Genomic DNA, 18,060 nt, shown 5'->3' with positions numbered 1-18,060 from the left:
CAACAAATTTAAAACACTTAATTGTAAAAGCAGCATAAAACACAGTATAAAAATATGAATAACAATAAAATTCAAAGTTCAGAAATCAATTTAGGGGAAGTCCATCTAATAAGCATTAGATAATCCCAGGGCTAGCTGGCTGAATTGGTCCTACTTGGGCCAGCGAGGAGACCAGGGGAGAAAGCTGTGGGGTCTCAGAGCGGGTGATCTTCATAAAAGGGGAGGGGGAGGGAAGAGAAGGGAAATAATAGATCAGGCTGAATTCAAATTAAAGGCCAGGTAGATTAGCTTTGTCTTACAGGCCCGACGGAAGGAGGTTAAATCCTGCAGGGCCCTGGTTTCATGGGACAGAGCATTCCACCAGGTCGGAGCCATCACTGAGAAGGCCCTGGCCCTGGTGGAGGATAGTCAAACTTCCTTAGGGCCTGGGACCTCTAAACTATGGTTATTCATGGACCTTAAGGTCCTCTGCGGGGTAGACCAGGAGAGGCGGTCACATAAATACAAGGGCCCTAAGAAGCAACAACAACTTCAAATGAGCCAGAGCCTGCACAATTGCCGATGAGGCAAGCAGCTTTCCCGCACAATAAATTACGTACTGCTCAAACGGAAACGTGGCTTGCCTCTTCAGCAATGAAAGAGGCTGCAATGGAAAGCCCAGACAGTTAAAAGGATGGTGACTGGAAACCATCCTGGAGGGAAGAATCGGGTTCCACTGTGAGAGGCATTTAGGCAAAGGGTTGTGTCAGGGAACTGACATCGGAGGGAGAGGCGAAGGGGAGGCTCCCAGACGATGCTGGCGAAGGACCCAGCAGCAGGGGGAGAAACAGCTCAGTAGAGGGGGAAGCCAATCAGCGCAACACCAGGGATAAAGGGGGGCAGACGGGGGAATCGGAGAGAGGGCTCCAGGACTCTTCACTGGACATCAGTGAGGAGAGCCCAGGTCCTCCTCTACCCACGCCTTCCCTGCGCAGAAGACTCCCGCGCAGTGAGAGGAGGAGGAGACTGGGTGTCAAACAACTTTTATGTTGGAAGAGGTTCAAGAAACGCCCACTGACGGATTCTGCCAGTGACTGAGGCAGCCACGATGAGAAGGGGCTGTGCAGTCAGAAAGGTTTAACAAGGCAAATTAACCGAGAAAGGCACCAGCTTACGTACGAGTAACTCATACCTATTACAGGTTGTGTTGCTGCTGTCAGGGGACAGGATCCCATGGGCTCCTTTAAAGCTGATGAGACGGATCTCGCGCCTCCTTCTGAGCAACTTCTTGCTTGGATTGAGCTGTTCCTGGTCTGACAGCCTGTGAATCCAACTGAATTGCCCCCATGCCTTGCTCTGAAAGGCTGATGCCGCAGAACTAATTCCTCCCATAAAAATGCCCTCGGTTCCTATGACTAAACATCAGGAAGTGCTTTCTGATAGTAGGAGCTGTTCTGCAGTGGAAAAGTCTCCCTCAGGAGATTGTGGTCTCTCCTTCCTCTACAGTTCTACATTTCTATGAATCTATTTATTTTTTTGCATATAAACTTTATTACAAAAAATTGGGGTATGCATCCCTGTTTAGGGAAGTTTTTAATGACTGGTGTTTTAATGTATTTTTAACCTTCTGTTGGAAGCCGCCCAGAGTGGCTGGGGAAGAAATAAATAAATAAATAAATTAATAATAATAATATTGTAATTTTCCATCCAAAATATACATAGATAAATAAATACTTGAATGTTGGAAATAATGTAAATTCATATAAAAAAGTAAATTACTAAGACTTCCCTCCACCCGAATGTGGTTCCTATATTTACTGCATATTAAGTAGTATCTAGATTGTATTACGATTGTATCATGAAATTAAAAGACGCCTGCTTCTTGGGAGAAAAGCAATGACAAACCTAGACAGCATCTTAAAAAGCAGAGACATCACCTTGCCAACAAAGGTCCATACAGTTCAAGCTATGGTTTTCCCAGTGGTGATGTATGGAAGTGAGAGCTGGACCATAAAGAAGGCTGATCGCCAAAGAATGGATGCTTTTGAATTATGGTGCTGGGGGAGACTCTTGAGAGTCCCATGGACTGCAAGAAGATCAAACCTATCCATTCTGAAGGAAATCAGCCCTGAGTGCTCACTGGAAGGACAGATCCTGAAGGTGAGGCTCCAAGACTTTGGCCACCTCATGAGAAGAGTAGATTCCCTGGAAGTCCCTGGAAGACCCTGATGCTGGGAAAGATGGAGGGCACAAGGAGAAGGGGACGACAGAGGATGAGATGGTTGGATAGTGTTCTCGAAGCTACCAGCATGAGTTTGACCAAACTGCGGGAAGCAGTGGAAGACAGGAGTGCCTGGCGTGCTCTGGTCTATGGGGTCACGAAGAGTCGGACACGACTAAACGACAACAAGATTGTATTTGTCCAATATATCCATATATCTGAAGAAGTGGGCATGCACACGAAAGCTTATACCAAGAACAAACTTAGTTGGTCTCTAAGGTGCTACTGGACAATTATTTTTATTTTTATATATATTTCAACTGCATCAGACCAACACGGCTACCTACCTGAATCTAGATCCATAATTTATGTCACTTTGCAGGAGACATTCGAAGCCTGCCAGAGATTTCAAATATTTGCAACGATCTTTTAAATATTGTCTATATTTGTATTACATTTTTGGTCGTCGTGGTTTCTAACTTCTCCTGTTAATCTTGCCATCTCAGCATATTCGAATAATTTTGTCTGCCAATCGATTTTAGATGGTATCTTATCTCCTTTCCAATGTTGGGCTAGTGATGTTCCCACAGCTGTGGTTGCGTGTATAAATAGCATTCTCAATTCCTTCGCTGTATCTACGCTTATAATACCTACATTTCTATGAACCTATGTCTTTTCTCATTTTCCTTCCTTGCCCAGGGAGACCAAGGTCCACCTGGAGATGTGGTAAGTGATGTTCCAGTAGGTTGGGGAAGGAGTTTTGTCTTTTTAAGGCCCACGGAAGAGACCTCACAGGCACAACACGCTTTCTGTTAGCACCATGCTTGGGTCTGCTGAGGTTGGGTTGAGATTCCCCTCTAGAACGGAGCTCCACAAGAACCTAGGACTTCTGCCACAAGGATGGAGAAGCTGAGCATCTCCAGATGTTGCTGATCTCCAGTTCCTATCAGCCTTGAACAGCATGGCCAATAGTTAGGAAAGATGGGAGATGTAGCCCAATGTCATCTTCACAAATCACTTACTGTTGGGTTTTTTGACTACCTGCCATTCTGTGCAGCTTCACACAGAGTCAACTAAGCACTGGCCGAAAGCCAAGGATGACTGAGCAGAGAGGAGTTATCTGCCTAGAGATATGGGACCTTGGAAACAGCTCTGCAATTGGTTGAGGTCTCACACAGGCATGATGACTCATAACCTTACTGATAGGAGTGTGTGTTGGTCAGTGTGGAGTCTGAGAGTTGTTTGGAGTTTGTTAAGAGAGAGCTAGCTAAGATCCGTATCTGTTCATGTACCATATTTTTTGCTCTATAAGACTCACTTTTTCCCTCCTAAAAAGTAAGGGGAAATGTGTGTGAGTCTTATGGAGCGAATGCAGGCTGCGCAGCTATCCCACAAGCCAGAACAGCAAGAGGGATTGATTGCTGCTTTCACTGTGCAGCGATCCCTCTTGCTGTTCTGGCTTCTGAGATTCAGAATATTTTTTTTCTTGTTTTCCTCTTCCAAAAACTAGGTGTGTCTTGTGGTCTGGTGCGTCTTATAGAGCGAAAAATGTGGTATATAGTAACTTGTAGGTAAAGGTAAAGGGACCCCTGACCATTAGGTCCAGTCGTGGCCGACTCTGGGGTTGCGGCACTCATCTCATTTTATTGGCCGAGTGAGCCGCCGTACAGCTTCCAGGTCATGTGGCCAGCATAACTAAGCCGCTTCTGGCGAACCAGAGCAGCGCACGGAAACGCCATTTACCTTCCCGCCGGAGCGGTACCTATTTATCTACTTGCACTTTGAGGTGCTTTTGAACTGCTAGGTTGGCAGGAGCAGGGACCAAGCAATGGGAGCTCACCCCATCATGGGGATTCGAACCGCCCACCTTCTGATCGGCAAGTCCTAGGCTTTGTGGTTTAACCCACAGCGCCACCCTTTAAGTAACTTGTAGAGTCTGCTGTAAATAATAAACACCTCTAAGTAACCAAGTTACTAGTAGCAGTGTCTTGTTCGTGCTTCGTCCATCCTGCCTGCAACTGATTGCTTTCTGGAGCTCTGTGTATGCTCTGCTAAGGTCTGGCTAAGGTCCTGCAACAGGTCAGAGCTGCAAAACACCAATACTTACAGCCCTGCATTTTCAAATTATCTGGAAGGCATATCAGCACTGTTGAATATGCAGGAAAGGACACTATACACTAAATACTGGGCGCGGGTGGCGCTGTGTTCTAAACCACTGAGTCTCTTGGGCTTGCCGATCAGAAGGCTGGTGGTTCGAATCCCTGCAATGCGGTGGGCTCCCATTGCTTGGTCCCAGCTCCTGCCCACCTAGCAGTTCAAAAGCACGCCAGTGCAAGTAGATAAATAGGTACCGATGCGGCAGGGAGGTAAACAGCCTGGATTTGGTTGCCTTATTAATAAGCTCGAACAACACCGGGGTAGGGCTCCCAGGGTCCCCACCCTGCTGTATACAGTCTGTGTTGCAAATGCAATCGACTTCTAAAAAGCAGATGGCTTGACCTTGGGGAGCGAGGATGAGAACAGCATCTTAAATGACACTCCTTTTCTGACTTTCCTTTCCAGAGCTTCACGGGTCTTCGCACAGGAGGGGGCTACGACCCGTTTAGTTTCACCACCAAGGGGGAAAAAGGAGAGCGGGTAAGTGAGGGAACAGGCTGGGTTTTGCGTCAACACATGAACACACGAGTGTCGGGCCTTTTCTGTAGTGGCTCCCTGTTTGTGGAATGCTCCCCTCTCCCCAGGGAGATTCACTTGGTGCCTTTATTATATATTTTTAAAACATTCCTCTCCAACCAGGCCTTTGGGCTGATTAATATCCTACAGCCTTTTAAATAGGTCTGTCGGAAGGGGGTGTTATTGTCTTGTTGTTTTGATTTAATGATTTGCTGTGTTTTATCTTGCATTCTATTCTGCAAACCGCCCTGAGATGTTTTGCCACTGAACTGTAAATGTAACAGTGTAGCCTTATTAGACTTTACCGATTAGTAGGGTGAGCGTTGCTCCCAGAACAGGGAGGAAGGAGTCAAATGACATCGAGGTTTGCTTCAGATAAAGAGTTTATTCTGCTCTGTGCGTCATTGTGGTCAGGATGTAAGATAAGACCCAGATGTGTCATCCCTGCTCCACTTTGGAACTGGCAAGGCCATTCATTAGGCGTCACAGACTGATAAAGGAGAGAGCTTTGTTTATACAGCTGTGTTCTTGTTATACATTTGCTCAAGAGCTCAAGTTAATGATTTTTAGCTAATGCACCCTTGGAGAAGGAAAAATGGGATTTTGGGGCCCGTTTCAGACTGACTGCACAGTCAGATTTTAGAATGGGAAACCTATTCCTTCAACAGCGTCCTTCAGAATGCTTCCAGCAGCAGCACACGTTTTTCCTAAGAGACTCCCTTCCATTTCAACTCTGCTGTTTCCCCCTGATATTTAGGGACTTCCTGGCAAAGATGGGATTCCTGGATTGCCTGGCAGGCCTGGACGAACTGGTCCTCCTGGTTCCCCTGGACTCATGGTAGCTATTTGGGTCTGAATTGAAAGTGCCTTTGAAAGGTTTGCCTTATTGTCTCCAGTCTTTGTAACATCCACTATTCTTTCTCTCTGTTGATTGACAGGGTCTCCCTGGCATTCAAGGGGATCATGTAAGTTGGTCGTATGAACCCTTTTCCCAACCAGTGTCCTGCCCTCCCAATTTTTTAAAAAAGCCTGTTAGTCCTTTGGGTGGGCATTTACAGGTTTCCTGCACATTTGCACCGTCTTTTTGCATGTGACCGTTGAGCACCTCTGATTGACTGAGTTAAACTAAGTCAAGTTGTGTCGTTTTATTCTTGCTTATGGTGGAACCTCTGGGAATGCTTGGCCAGACTGGAATGCTTGGGGAGCGTCGATACAGGATGCTTGAAGTCTGGTTTTTATGAGGGAAGGAAACATTGTCTGGTTTTGTTTGCTGTTGAAACCAAAAGGAGATACAGTGATACCTCAGTTTAAGAACAGTCCTGTTTACAAACAATTCGGTTTACGAACGCCACAAAACCAGAAGTAGTAGTGTTCTGGTTTGGGAACTTTACCTCGGTCCACGAACGGAATCCGAATGGTGGAAGGGCACTGGCGGCGGGAGGCCTCATTAGGGAAAGTGTGCCTCGGTTTAAGAACGGTTTTGGTTTAAGAACAGACTTCCGGAATGGACTAAGCTAATAAACCGAGGTACCACTGTATGTGGAAGACAGGCTGAAGACTGAGTAGAGGCCCCAGGAAGTAGGGAAGTTATGGGGAGAGAAATTAGGGTTGGCCTTAGTGTTAAGCACAGTGAGGTGATGGTGCAGACAGTGGTCTTTCAGAGTCCTCTGGCTTTAGACTTCTGTAGGAGAAGCCATCTTGAAGTAAGATTCATATGCCATCCAGTCAGCTTCTATGCATGGAATGGAGTTAAAGGCCCCATCTTGTCCCTCGCCTCAGGCAACGCATGAGATCTCTTGGTGTCTTCCGGTTCTCTGTTTCTGCAGGAACCTAAACCTCTATCCTTTGCTTGACGTTCTAGGGGCCTCCGGGATACCCAGGACCTCCAGGGCCAAAAGGAGATAGAGTAAGTTTCCTGTATGCCTTTTAAATCCTGATGACACAATTGATGTGCGTGTGACTGTGCAAACCATCTTTCTCCGCACGAACCTGCCTGGACCTTAAGATAATCATCTCAGGCCCTTCTCCATGTACCATCTCCAAGTGTGGGACCAAAGGGCGGGTAATAATAATAATAATAATAATAATAATAATAATAATAATAATAATATTTATTTATACCCCACCCTTCCCGGTTCAAAAACCGGGCTCAGGGCGGCTAACAACAAGTTTAAAACACTTTAAAACATTTAATTATAAAAGCAGCATAAAATACAGTATAAAAACATGAATCACAATAACATTCAAAAATCAATTAGATAATCCCCAGGGCTAGCTGGCTGAACTCGTCCTACGTGGGCCAGCGAGGAGGCCAGGGGAGAATTAGCTGTGGGGTCTCAGAGCGGGTGATCTTGGTAAAAGGGGAGGGGGAGGGAAGAGAAGGGAAGGGAAATAAAAGATCAGGCTGAATTCAAATTAAGGCCAGGTGGATTAGCTTTGTCTTACAGGCCCGGCAAAAGGAGGTTAAATCCTGCAGGGCCCTGGTCTCATGGGACAGAGCATTCCACCAGGTCGGAGCCATCACTGAAAAGGCCCTGGCCCTGGTGGAGGATAGTCTGACTTCCTTAGGGCCCGGGACCTCTAAACTATGGTTGTTCATGGACCTTAAGGTCCTCTGCGGGGCAGACCAGGAGAGGCGGTCCCGTAGATACAAGGGCCCTAAGCCACAAAGGGCTTTAAAGGTCAGGACCAGCACCTTGAACCTGACCCTATACTCCACCAGGAGCCAGTGCAACTGGTAAAGCACTGGGTGAATATGCTCCCATGGCAGGGACCATGTGAGGAGCCTCGCTGCAGCATTCTGCACCCGCTGGAGTTTGTGGGACAGTTTCAAGGGCAGCCCCACGCAGAGCGAATTACAGTAGTCAAGCCTGGAGGTGACTGTCGCACGGATCACTGTGGCCAGGAACAAGCCTTTCTGTAGTAGTTGTTGATATCCAACTGTCTTGAGAGACGATGGGGCGTACCTCCATTGGTGATGCGAAACCGCTGCGTTAGCAGCACCGAGGTGACTTCCCTAAGGCGCAAGTTCTCGTGTCATTTCAGAAAATGCAGATCAGGGCTGAATCTAGGCATATATACAATACTCTGTGTGAAAATGCATTTTTTATTTTTAAAAAACTTTTAAATATATATATTGAATTTCCCATAAGCTCACCATCACCCTCTAGTGTCCCATCTGTATAATTCACTTAAAACGTTATACAGTGGTAACTTGGTTCCTGAACGGCTTGGTTGATGAACAAGCGCTGCAAACCCAGAAGTAAGTGTTCCGGTTTGCGAATGTTTTCCGGAAGCCAGACATTCGTTTTGGCTATCAGCATTGTTTCCGGGGCCAATTGAACATTTTGGAAGCCAAACGGACTTTCAGAACAGATTGAGTTTGAGAACCAAGGTACCACTGTATTTGCAGCTGTATAGCTGAGTCATAGGTCAGTTCACCTTAAAATGTGAACTAATTCAAATTTGTTCCCTTTTTTTGTCATCTTGGGTTTCTTTAGTATTTCCCCATGGAAATAGACCTGCAATCTGCCTGATTAAAAAGGTAAAGGGACCCCTGACCATTAGGTCCAGTCGTGACTGACTCTGGGGTTGTGGCGCTCATCTCGCTTTATTGGCTGAGGGAGCTGGCGTACAGCTTCCGGGTCATGTGGCCAGCATGACTAAGCCGCTTCTGGTGAAATCAGAGCAGCGCACGGAAACGCCGTTTACCTTCCCGCCGGAGTGGTACCTATTTATCTACTTGCACTTTGACGTGCTTTCGAGCTGCTAGGTTGGCAGGAGCAGGGACCGAGCAATGGGAGCTCACCCCGTCGTGGGGATTCGAACCGCCGACCTTCTGATCGGCAAGCCCAAGAGTCTCTGTGGTTTAACCCACAGCGCCACCCGTGTCTGTCTGATTAGCAGCATGTAAATACAGCATCTCCTCTTCTGCAGGGGGAATCGGGATATGTCCTAGGAGGCATGGAGGTCATTCCAGGGCAAAACGGATTACCTGGACCGCCTGTAAGTAGGAGCAAAATAGTCTGTCCTCCTTAATATTTCTATCACTTGACCCTTCTCCCCAATATATCCTGTTTCATCTAGAGGTTGGACATGGCTTTGCCCAGACTCTGAATTCAACACAGTTTACTGAACTCCTCTCTCTCCTCCCTCTGACTCTGAGCCCTAGGAGAGTTTATTGCTTCCATCCCTTGCTGGTGGGTCAGATGCCTCGTGTATGGGATGAGTGTCAGGAAATCTTGCCTCTCAGGAGAAACTGGCAGCTGGCTTGATCTCCTGTTGACCTCCCTGTCTGCTAGGTCACGATCGGCGATCCTCCTCAAGCGTGAGAAGAACACACCACTCTTCCCTGCCCCCAGGCAGGGGAAAGAGATAGACAGAAATGTATTTACATGCCTTTATTTCTGTCTTTGCAGCGTTACAGAGAAACACGTCTGCTCTCTTCAGACTCCAACAGCAGAGAGACAAACTCCACCTCCTGTACTTCCTGTACAGTTCAAATTACACTCTGAGCTAAATCCGGTGCTCAGCACTGTGATTAGACTGTCCCTCTGTTCCCACGGAACAGTCCCAACATTCCCATTATGTTTTGCTTTCATGCTAGCAGCTGCTCGCGGCCGCATTGCTTCTATATCGTAACAATGAGAAGAGGCTGTCGCGAGCAACATAGGTAGTGATGGGGAGCCTCGTAGTGCAACGGAGGCTGTGTTGCTGTTGGGTGGCTGCCAAGAGCAGGTCAGAAATAACTCACGCAGGATCTGTGAACTCTTTATTCAAAGGAACAAACTGCTCAGGAGACCAGGCGTCCAGGTAGCACAGCAATTCCTCCCAATAGATCTTGCCCCAGTGAGGCCTTCCCACAGTTGCCTAAGTCTCCTCCTCTCCTGGGTCCTTCCCAAGCAATCTGAGACTTCGCCGCCTTCTCTGTCTCTGCCTTGCCCTCTTCATACCTCTCCTGATGCTGGTAGACCAGGAAGGAAGGGAACTGGTTGCAGCAGGAGGGGAAGACCTCCTGGGCTTTTTCAGTAGCCTGCCTCCCTCTTGGCCCCCCTTGCCTCCAGCCTCCACTTCTGCCTTGGAGCCTGAACTGCTCTCTGCCACAGACTCTGCCCGCTTCCTAAACCCTGTTGCTTCTTCAGTTTCCAACACCTCCTCCTCCCAGTCTGCTCCCCCTTCTCCCTCTGACCACCCATTGTTGTCCCAACAGCTCCCACATTCTGAGCCCTTCTTCCCTTGGGGGTTCCCCAGCTGTTATCCTCTGCATCCATGACAGTTGTTTAGATGTTTGGTTTAAACCATTTCAGGGTTACAAGGGGCAGCCAGGAGTTCCCGGAGTGCCAGGACCACCGGGTTTGCCCGGACTCCCCGGACCGCAGGGACCACCTGGATTGTCAGTCAAGGTGTGTATGTGCCTGCAAGCAGGCCAAGGGGTGAGATGGTGGGACAGTGTCCTCGAAGCTACAAACATGAGTTTGACCAAACTGCGGGAGGCAGTGGAAGACAGGAGTGCCTGGCGTGCTCTGGTCCAGGGGGTCACAAAGAGTCGGACACAACAAAATGACTAAACAACAACAAAATGGCTCAGGACCGCAATACCTCCAGGACCCCCTCTTTCTGTATGAACCTACCTGGATCCTGAGATCATCTTCTGAGGCCCTCGTTCATGTGCCTCCTCCTCAAGAGGTTCGGAGGGTGGCAACACAAGAACAGGGCCTTCTCTGCAGTGGCTCCCCGTCTGAGGAATGCTCTCCCCAGGGAAGTTTGCCTGGCACCATCATTATACACCTTTAGGCGCCAGGCAAAACCGTTCCTTTTTAACCAGGCCTTTGGCTGATCCAGTTTACATCCTATGCCCTTTTAAAATGTGTTTTTCGTGGTGGTTGTGGGCGGCTATTGGGTGGTTGTTTTTATTTTATTAGGTATTTTGCTGTTTTAAATCTTGATTTTATTCTGTGAACTGCCCTGAGACCAATGGGTATAGGGCAGTATATAAATTCAATTAAAAATAATAAATAATACAACCACCTCTTTTCTCTTTGTTCCAGGGTGAGCCAGGAGACCCTGGGGTCAGGGTAAGTGCCGGGTTGTTTTACCACCCGTTCAAGCTATGCTGTCATGAGAACGTCAGTAGAGCCCGGCTGGTAGAGCAACCCAAAGGGACCCTTCAAATAATTATAGAATCACAAGGGACTCTGAGGGTCATCGAGTCTAAGCCCCTGCAATACAAGAATCTCAGCACACAGTCTCCCATCCAGTTTGAAACCATACCGGACACTGCTTAGCTTTGCAAATGTGCCAGTTGTTTTATTGCTGCGCCACTTGGAGGTCCAGCATCCTGTTCTCACCGTGGCCAACCAGAAGAGGAGGAGTTTGGATTTGATATCCCGCTTTATCACTCCCCTAAGGAGTCTCAAAGCGGCTAACATTCTCCTTTCCCTTCCTCCCCCACAACAAACACTCTGTGAGGTGAGTGGGGCTGAGAGACCTCAAAGAAGTGTGACTGGCCCAAGGTCACCCAGCAGCTGCATGTGGAGGAGTGGAGACGCGAACCCGGTTCACCAGATTACGAGTCCACCGCTCTTAACCACTACACCACACTGGCTCAAACGGGAAACCCCAAAGCAGGAATTGAGCGCCACAGAGCTCTCCCTGCTGGGACATTTGGTTGACCCCTTTGAGAACAGGATTGCTGGACCAGATGGGCCTCCCTCGGTCCGAGCTGGCACCCAGGCTCTTCTTTCCTTCTTAAGTCACGATTCCAAAAATCAGTGCTGTGGTCCCCTCAAGCGATCCTCAGCTCAGATCCTGCGAGAGACCCGCCGTGCGACTGAGGCAACAAAACGGTTCTTTGTTCCCCACAGGGACCTCGAGGGAAGAGTGGCGTCAAGGGAGAGAAAGGAGAAGCGGGAGAATTGGTGAGTGTGACCTTTCAGGGTGTGTTCAGACGATAGGAATTTTGCGATTCTTTTCTAGATGATAATGCCAGCGCTTCTGCCCCGTTTCCCGATGTTTCTTTCACCTCGCAGTACCAGTCACGTGTTGGAACCACAGGTTTTTTTTACCGCTATACTGGCAGGTTGTGCTAAATTTCATAGAATCATAGAATCATAGAATCATAGAATCATAGAGTTGGAAGAGACCACAAGGGCCATCGAGTCCAACCCCCTGCCAAGCAGGAAACACCATCAGAGCACTCCTGACATATGGTTGTCAAGCCTCTGCCTAAAGACCTCCAAAGTAGGAGACTCCACCACACTCCTTGGCAGCAAATTCCACTGTCGAACAGCTCTTACTGTCAGGACGTTCTTCCTAATGTTTAGGTGGAATCTTCTTTCTTGTAGTTTGGATCCATTGCTCCGTGTCCGCTTCTCTGGAGCAGCAGAAAACAACCTTTCTCCCTCCTCTATGCGACATCCTTTTATATATTTGAACATTTCATTCGCACCAGTGGTCCTGGTGTGGTACAAACAACAATGATGCGCCTTCCTCACTCTTTCCTTACATGTTTGCTTCTGCCCCGCCCCCTGAAAACAGCAAGAAAGAACCGCATGCCCCAGATTTTGTCACCTGCAAACACCCTCCCCCCAGATTCTAACAACATGGAAACAAGCATTAAACGTGCTGTATTGTTAGCTTTCCAGATGTGGCTTTTGTGTTGTGTGAAAGCTCTGGTCCCGATGGGAAAATTTATGGGGAAATAATTGGAAATTCACAAATTGTTATGCTTTAAGAGAGAATTTTCTAAAAATGCACCACCGATGGTACTTAACACCTTGGAAACTCTCAAAGATGTACAAAGGGGTCCCAAGTAATCATTGGAGATGCGGAGACAAATCAGGTACTCTCTATCACATGTGGTGGCTGTGCAATAAAATCCAGGTATTTTGGGAGAACATCCATTCAGAATTACAATAAATGTTAAAGATCTCTTTTAACAGAAAACAAGAAGCCTATCTGCTGGGAATTACTGATTTAGATATCCCACAAAAAAAGAAGGGTATCTTTTTATATGCTATGGTCGCAGCAAGAGTTCTTATTGCTGCAAAATGGAAGAGTGATGAAATCCCATCTATTCATGAATGGATTCAAAAATTGATAGAATATGCAGAGCTAGATAGTTTATCAGAAAAAGTAAAGAATAAACCAAAACGGGAACTTGTCTCAAAATATACTTTCAAAAAAGTATATTTGAAAAATAATTACAGTAGTTTAAACTGTCGCAGCATTCGAGTAATTTCAGTAGTAGCTTTAAGAAAGACATCAGATTTAAGATAAATTAAAGATTAGTCAAATTAGGATAAAAGTGTATATTGGCAACAAGCAATATATAATTGAAGTAAGGAATAGACGGAAGGTCGGGTCTATTGTTCAAAGACCAATTTTTGCTTTATTGTTTTGTAAATAATATTGTGTTCATTTTCCTTTGTATTTTTGTTTCTTCTTCTTCCTTCTCGGTGTCTGAACAAAAAATCAAATAAAATTTTTATTAAAAAAAGGAAAGCAAGCAAGCTCTGGTCCTGGTTCCTGCTTTGCAGGGACTTGACCCTAGATACCCCTAGTCTCCCTTCCAGCTCTCCAATTCTATTGGCAAAACCTATTGGTGTTTCGCAACTTTGTGACTAGTTGCAGGACCTTAGCCAGACCTAGCAGAGTCAACGCAGAATCCACGGAAGCAGTTGGCAACTTGGCTGCAGACAGGATGGACAAAGCAGGAACCAGCAACTTGTAGTTAGGTGTTTATTATATACAGTGGACTATTTATAGGAACAGAACAGCACACGGATCTTTGACTAGCTCTCTCTTACACAACTCTCAACTCCTACACTCAAAACTGAACCACTCACTAACACATTCCAATTAGTAGGCCATTAATCATTATTCCCATGAGAGAGCTTGACCAATCATAGAGCTGTCTCCATGCCTGTGCATCACCAGGCAGACTTACTCCTTCACATTGCTTTGGCTGTCTGCCAAACCCTAATTGACTCTGTGTGAGTAGCGGCACGTATTCAGATTTCCAACAAATTCTTTGGTTCCAAATATGATGCTGAACTAGATCTGGCATTCTAGCAACCTAACCTGAGGGCTGGAGTTCTTGTTTCTACTGCCTTGCCAATCTACAGCAAAACCACCTGGCACCTTTTCCTTGCTCACCTGGCTCCAAACCACAGGTGGGGAGCCTGTGCTCTCCTGAGATTGTTGGACTGCAACTCCCATCAATACTGGCAAGGTGGGAAGAGACAATCGTTTGCTTCTGAGTTTGGCCTGGTGCGCAGGTACAACAGGTGTGGAAACCTTTCCTAATCTATTTTGTTTTGTTTTTTTAATTTACAGGGGAAAGCTGGCTTACCTGGCCCGATAGGGCTGGATGGTAGTCCTGGAGCTTCTGGACCAAAAGGTGAAAAGGTACTGCTTTTATTAGTGTGAAAAGCTGTGGAGAGACCTTCCTGGGAAGATCTGCTGGGATCCGTCTACCTGTGTTGGACACAGGCGTAAACTGATGGGAACACTTTGTCTCCCTCTGTCGTAACACTAGAATTTGCAGGACATCCAATGGAGCTGGATGTTGGGAGATAAAAGAGTCTTTCTTCACACAGTGCCAACTACGGAACTCAATCCCTCAGTAGGCAAGGATTGAGAAGAGGATTTGACAAATTCATGGAGAGGCCTGTCGATGGCTACGAGCCATGATGGCTCTGCTCTGCTTCTGAATGCCACAGGAGGGGTCTTGTGTTCAAATCCTGATTGTTGGTTTTCCACAGGTGCCTGGTGGAAAACCAACAAGAAATGGAAATCCTGCGAGAACAAGATGCTAGACTAGATGGCCGTCAGACTGATCCAGCAAGGCTATTCCTGTGTTCTTATGAGCATAGCAAGTTGCCTTATTGTGCTGGTCCCGGGGGGGGGGTTACCGTGAGGCATGGTCATAGTCCGGTCCTGGGTCAAGGGTCTGGAGACTGTCCACCAAGGGCAAAGCGGGGTCCAAAGCAAGAAGCCGGGCGTGGTCAGGAACTCCGGAAAAGCAGGTCTGGGTGCTGGCAGAAACAGGTTTCCAACGTCATTGCTCCCGCAACCTGGGACTGGGCTGACTGGCCTTTATCTCCTCTGGGGTCTAGGGTGGTCCCGGCCCACAGGTGACTCGCCTCTCCTGGCTTAGAGGCGAGCACTCCTCCTGCAGGAACTTAGTTCCCTCCGCCTCTCTGCCCTGAGCCTCTGCAGCTCAGGAGAGGCTGGAGGGTTACTGGACCCATAGGCAACCTCACCTTCCCCTGACAGGGCTGGGAGAGGAGCACCTGCAGGCAGTGGGTCCTCGATCACCTCCGGAGCCAGAGTGGATTCATCTGGTGTCTGCTCCTGAGGATCCGGCACAGGTGCGGGCCCTTCAGATTCAAGCCCCTGCCCTGGCTCAGCCGGCCCTGGAGGCGGGGACTCATGTGCAGGCTGGGATTCCTCCGGTTCAGCCTCTGAATCAGATTCCCAGGCCATCACACTTATACTGAGCCAGGTCATTGGTCTGTCCAGCTCAATACTGCCTACACTGACTGGCAGCAGCTGTCCAGGGTTTTAGACTGGGGTCTCTCTCCCAGGCCTGCCTGGCAATGCTGAGGATTGAAGCTTGGGCCTTCTGCACGCACAGCAGATACTCTGCAACTGAGCTATGATCCTTCCCCAAAGATTTACTGCTTTCTGAAGGATGTGTCCTGTTCTATTCCCCCTCTGTTTCTGATGTTCTCATTGCAGATGTTAATATTGCATAGCTTAAAGCAACAGGATGTATAAAAATGGACTCCTTTTGGAATAAAACACTGTCCAGACCCATAAGTATTGTCAAAAACCTTACTTACGGAACTTTCTTCAAAACAGAACAAAACTCCCATCAAGATGTTGATTTGTAATTGAATACCTTAATCATGTGATCTAAGGTTAAACACTCACGTGTTAGAGCAGAGAATATTTCCAGTTAATCATTAACTCAGTTAGACCTCATGAAGCTCTTAGTATGCTGCCATGGAAAATCCCCATTGTTAGCAATACACATACAGGCATTCTCCATTTCAATGTCAATTAAACAATTATGAAAGAATGAATCTTTATTGCTAAAATCTATAAGCCGTCACAATTGGATTAAACAATTATACTTAACAGTTCATGCAGTGAGTGCTGTTGCTTATGCAGCCCAAAGAGTAGCACCCAAGCCCAAGAGGGATGGATCAGCAGACTTGAGGGAAGCCCAAGGTTTACAGAAGTATCACATATTGTTTCAGGAAGTGCAAATTAGGTAGATCCGTCTCTCAGTGCAAACCAAGTCAACTGCCACACACTTCCAGTGTTCTGAATGTGCTTCCCTGCTTCTTTTTCAGGGCGAGGTAGGACTTGGCCTTTCAGGGACTCCTGGTTTAAAGGGAGCAGAAGGAGACAAGGTGGGTTTCATCTCTGGAACAATTTTCTCGTTCAGAACAAAGAGGTCCAAGGCAGCTCATGGAATGCTGAAAGGTGTCTGTTTTGTAACACTTAAGCTGAACTCTTTGTGTGGTGGGTTCTAATAGGTAGGAGAAAATTACCCCTCCCATGATGAGTTGAACAGAGTTTAAATTCCCATTCTTAGCAGCAAATTGAAACATCAAATTAGGCTATAAAGCAATCTTTTGAACAGGCCCAGCTACGAAGGAATCTGGCTCCCCCTTATCCCATTTAACAAAGAATCAGACAACCGACTGTAAAGTTTAAAATAGGATTTACTTACTCATAGTCTTGCATTGGTTCTCAGCTACAGTAGCAGTAAAAGCTATGCAGGCAAAATGCTTATATTTACAGTAGAAGCAGTCTCAGGCATTTGTCTGAGCTGGGGCAAGTTAAGGGCATGTCTTTCTCCATCGCTGGTCAATGGAAGAGAGAGGGAGAGTGAAGGAACAGGAAATAGTTACAGATAGGTAGCCATGTTGGTCTGCCATAGTCAAAATAAAAAAAATCTGAAGAAGTGTGCATGCACACGAAAGCTTATACCAAGAACTAACTTAGTTGGTCTTTAAGGTGCTACAGGAAGGATTTTATTTTTTTTATTGGAACAGGAAATACTTATTGATTCTTCCTGATCAAAAGAGGAGGGGAAATGACATCACACAGAGCCCTCTCTACCAATCACATTTCTATGGTCTGAGTCTCTGCCTATCAGCAATACAGCTCTATGGTTGCATACCCCTAAACTTACTAAGTAGCAAGAATATGCAGTGTTGGATTGGGCTGCTAAATCTCCCACACTCCTGTCTCTGTTTCTTTTTCAGGGAGCGACAGGCCTTCCCGGATCCCAAGGGCAGAAGGTGGGTTTTGAATGATGCCTTGTCAAATCTGACTGAACCTGGCTGAGATCAGGAAGCGGTAGCAGCTTCATTTTTTGTAAGGGGGCCTCTTGGTTAATTGCACTTATAATCTGATCTCTGGGTTTGTTGTTGTTTAGTCATTTGGTCGTGTCCGACTCTTCGTGACCCCCTGGACCAGAGCACGCCAGGCCCTCCTGTCTTCCACTGCCTCCTGCAGTTTGGTCAGACTCATACTGGTAGCTTCGAGAACACTGTCCAACCATCTCGTCCTCTGTTGTCCTCTTCTCCTTGTGCCCTCCATCTTTCCCAACATCAGGGTCTTTTCCAGGGAGTCTTCTCTTCTCATGAGGTGGCCAAAGTCTTGGAGCCTCAGCTTCAGGATCTGTCCTTCCAGTGAGCACTGAGGGCTAATTTCCTTCAGAATGGATAGGTTTGATCTTCTTGCAGTCCATGGGACTCTCAAGAGTCTCCTCCAGACCATAATTCAAAAGCATCCATTCTTCGGCGATCAGCCTTCTTTATGGTCCAGCTCTCACTTCCATACATCACTACTGGGTCCAGCTCTCTTTATGGTCCAGCTCTCACTTCCATATATCACTACTGGGAAAGATTGCTGCAATGACCTATACATTGTGCTGCCCTTGAAGATAGTTCAGAAACTGTAGCTGGGGCAGAATTCAGTAGCCAGATTGCTAACAGGGACCAGGTGGTGAAATTGATGTCCTGGGTGCCGATTCATTTCTGGGCTCAATTCAAAATGCTGGTTTTGCCCTGAACATAAGATGCTGCTTTGGAATGAGTCAGAACACTGGTCCATCCGGCTCAATATTGCACTACACTGGCTGGCAGCAACTCTCCAGGGTTCCA

The 18,060-nt window shown here is 47.1% G+C and overlaps 1 protein-coding gene across 1 annotated transcript in view; it reads left to right on the top strand.

The window, feature by feature from the left end:
* LOC308596891 (uncharacterized protein) overlaps positions 1–18,060 on the top strand; it is a 233,865-nt gene that overhangs the window by 75,894 nt on the left and 139,911 nt on the right. The window contains exons 24-35 of the mRNA XM_081212195.1: positions 2,900–2,926; positions 4,763–4,837; positions 5,631–5,711; positions 5,812–5,838; positions 6,735–6,779; positions 8,810–8,878; positions 10,180–10,275; positions 10,921–10,947; positions 11,737–11,790; positions 14,210–14,281; positions 16,237–16,296; positions 17,158–17,193. Coding sequence (XP_081068321.1) covers positions 2,900–2,926; positions 4,763–4,837; positions 5,631–5,711; positions 5,812–5,838; positions 6,735–6,779; positions 8,810–8,878; positions 10,180–10,275; positions 10,921–10,947; positions 11,737–11,790; positions 14,210–14,281; positions 16,237–16,296; positions 17,158–17,193 — 669 coding nt within the window. The remainder of the gene's footprint in view (positions 1–2,899; positions 2,927–4,762; positions 4,838–5,630; positions 5,712–5,811; positions 5,839–6,734; positions 6,780–8,809; positions 8,879–10,179; positions 10,276–10,920; positions 10,948–11,736; positions 11,791–14,209; positions 14,282–16,236; positions 16,297–17,157; positions 17,194–18,060) is intronic.

The sequence above is a fragment of the Podarcis bocagei genome (assembly GCF_964188305.1).
Source record: "Podarcis bocagei genome assembly, chromosome: 10".
NCBI classification, from domain to species: Eukaryota; Metazoa; Chordata; class Lepidosauria; order Squamata; family Lacertidae; genus Podarcis; species Podarcis bocagei.
Note: the sequence above shows the minus strand (reverse complement) of the source record. Positions and strands in the feature narration are given on the sequence as shown.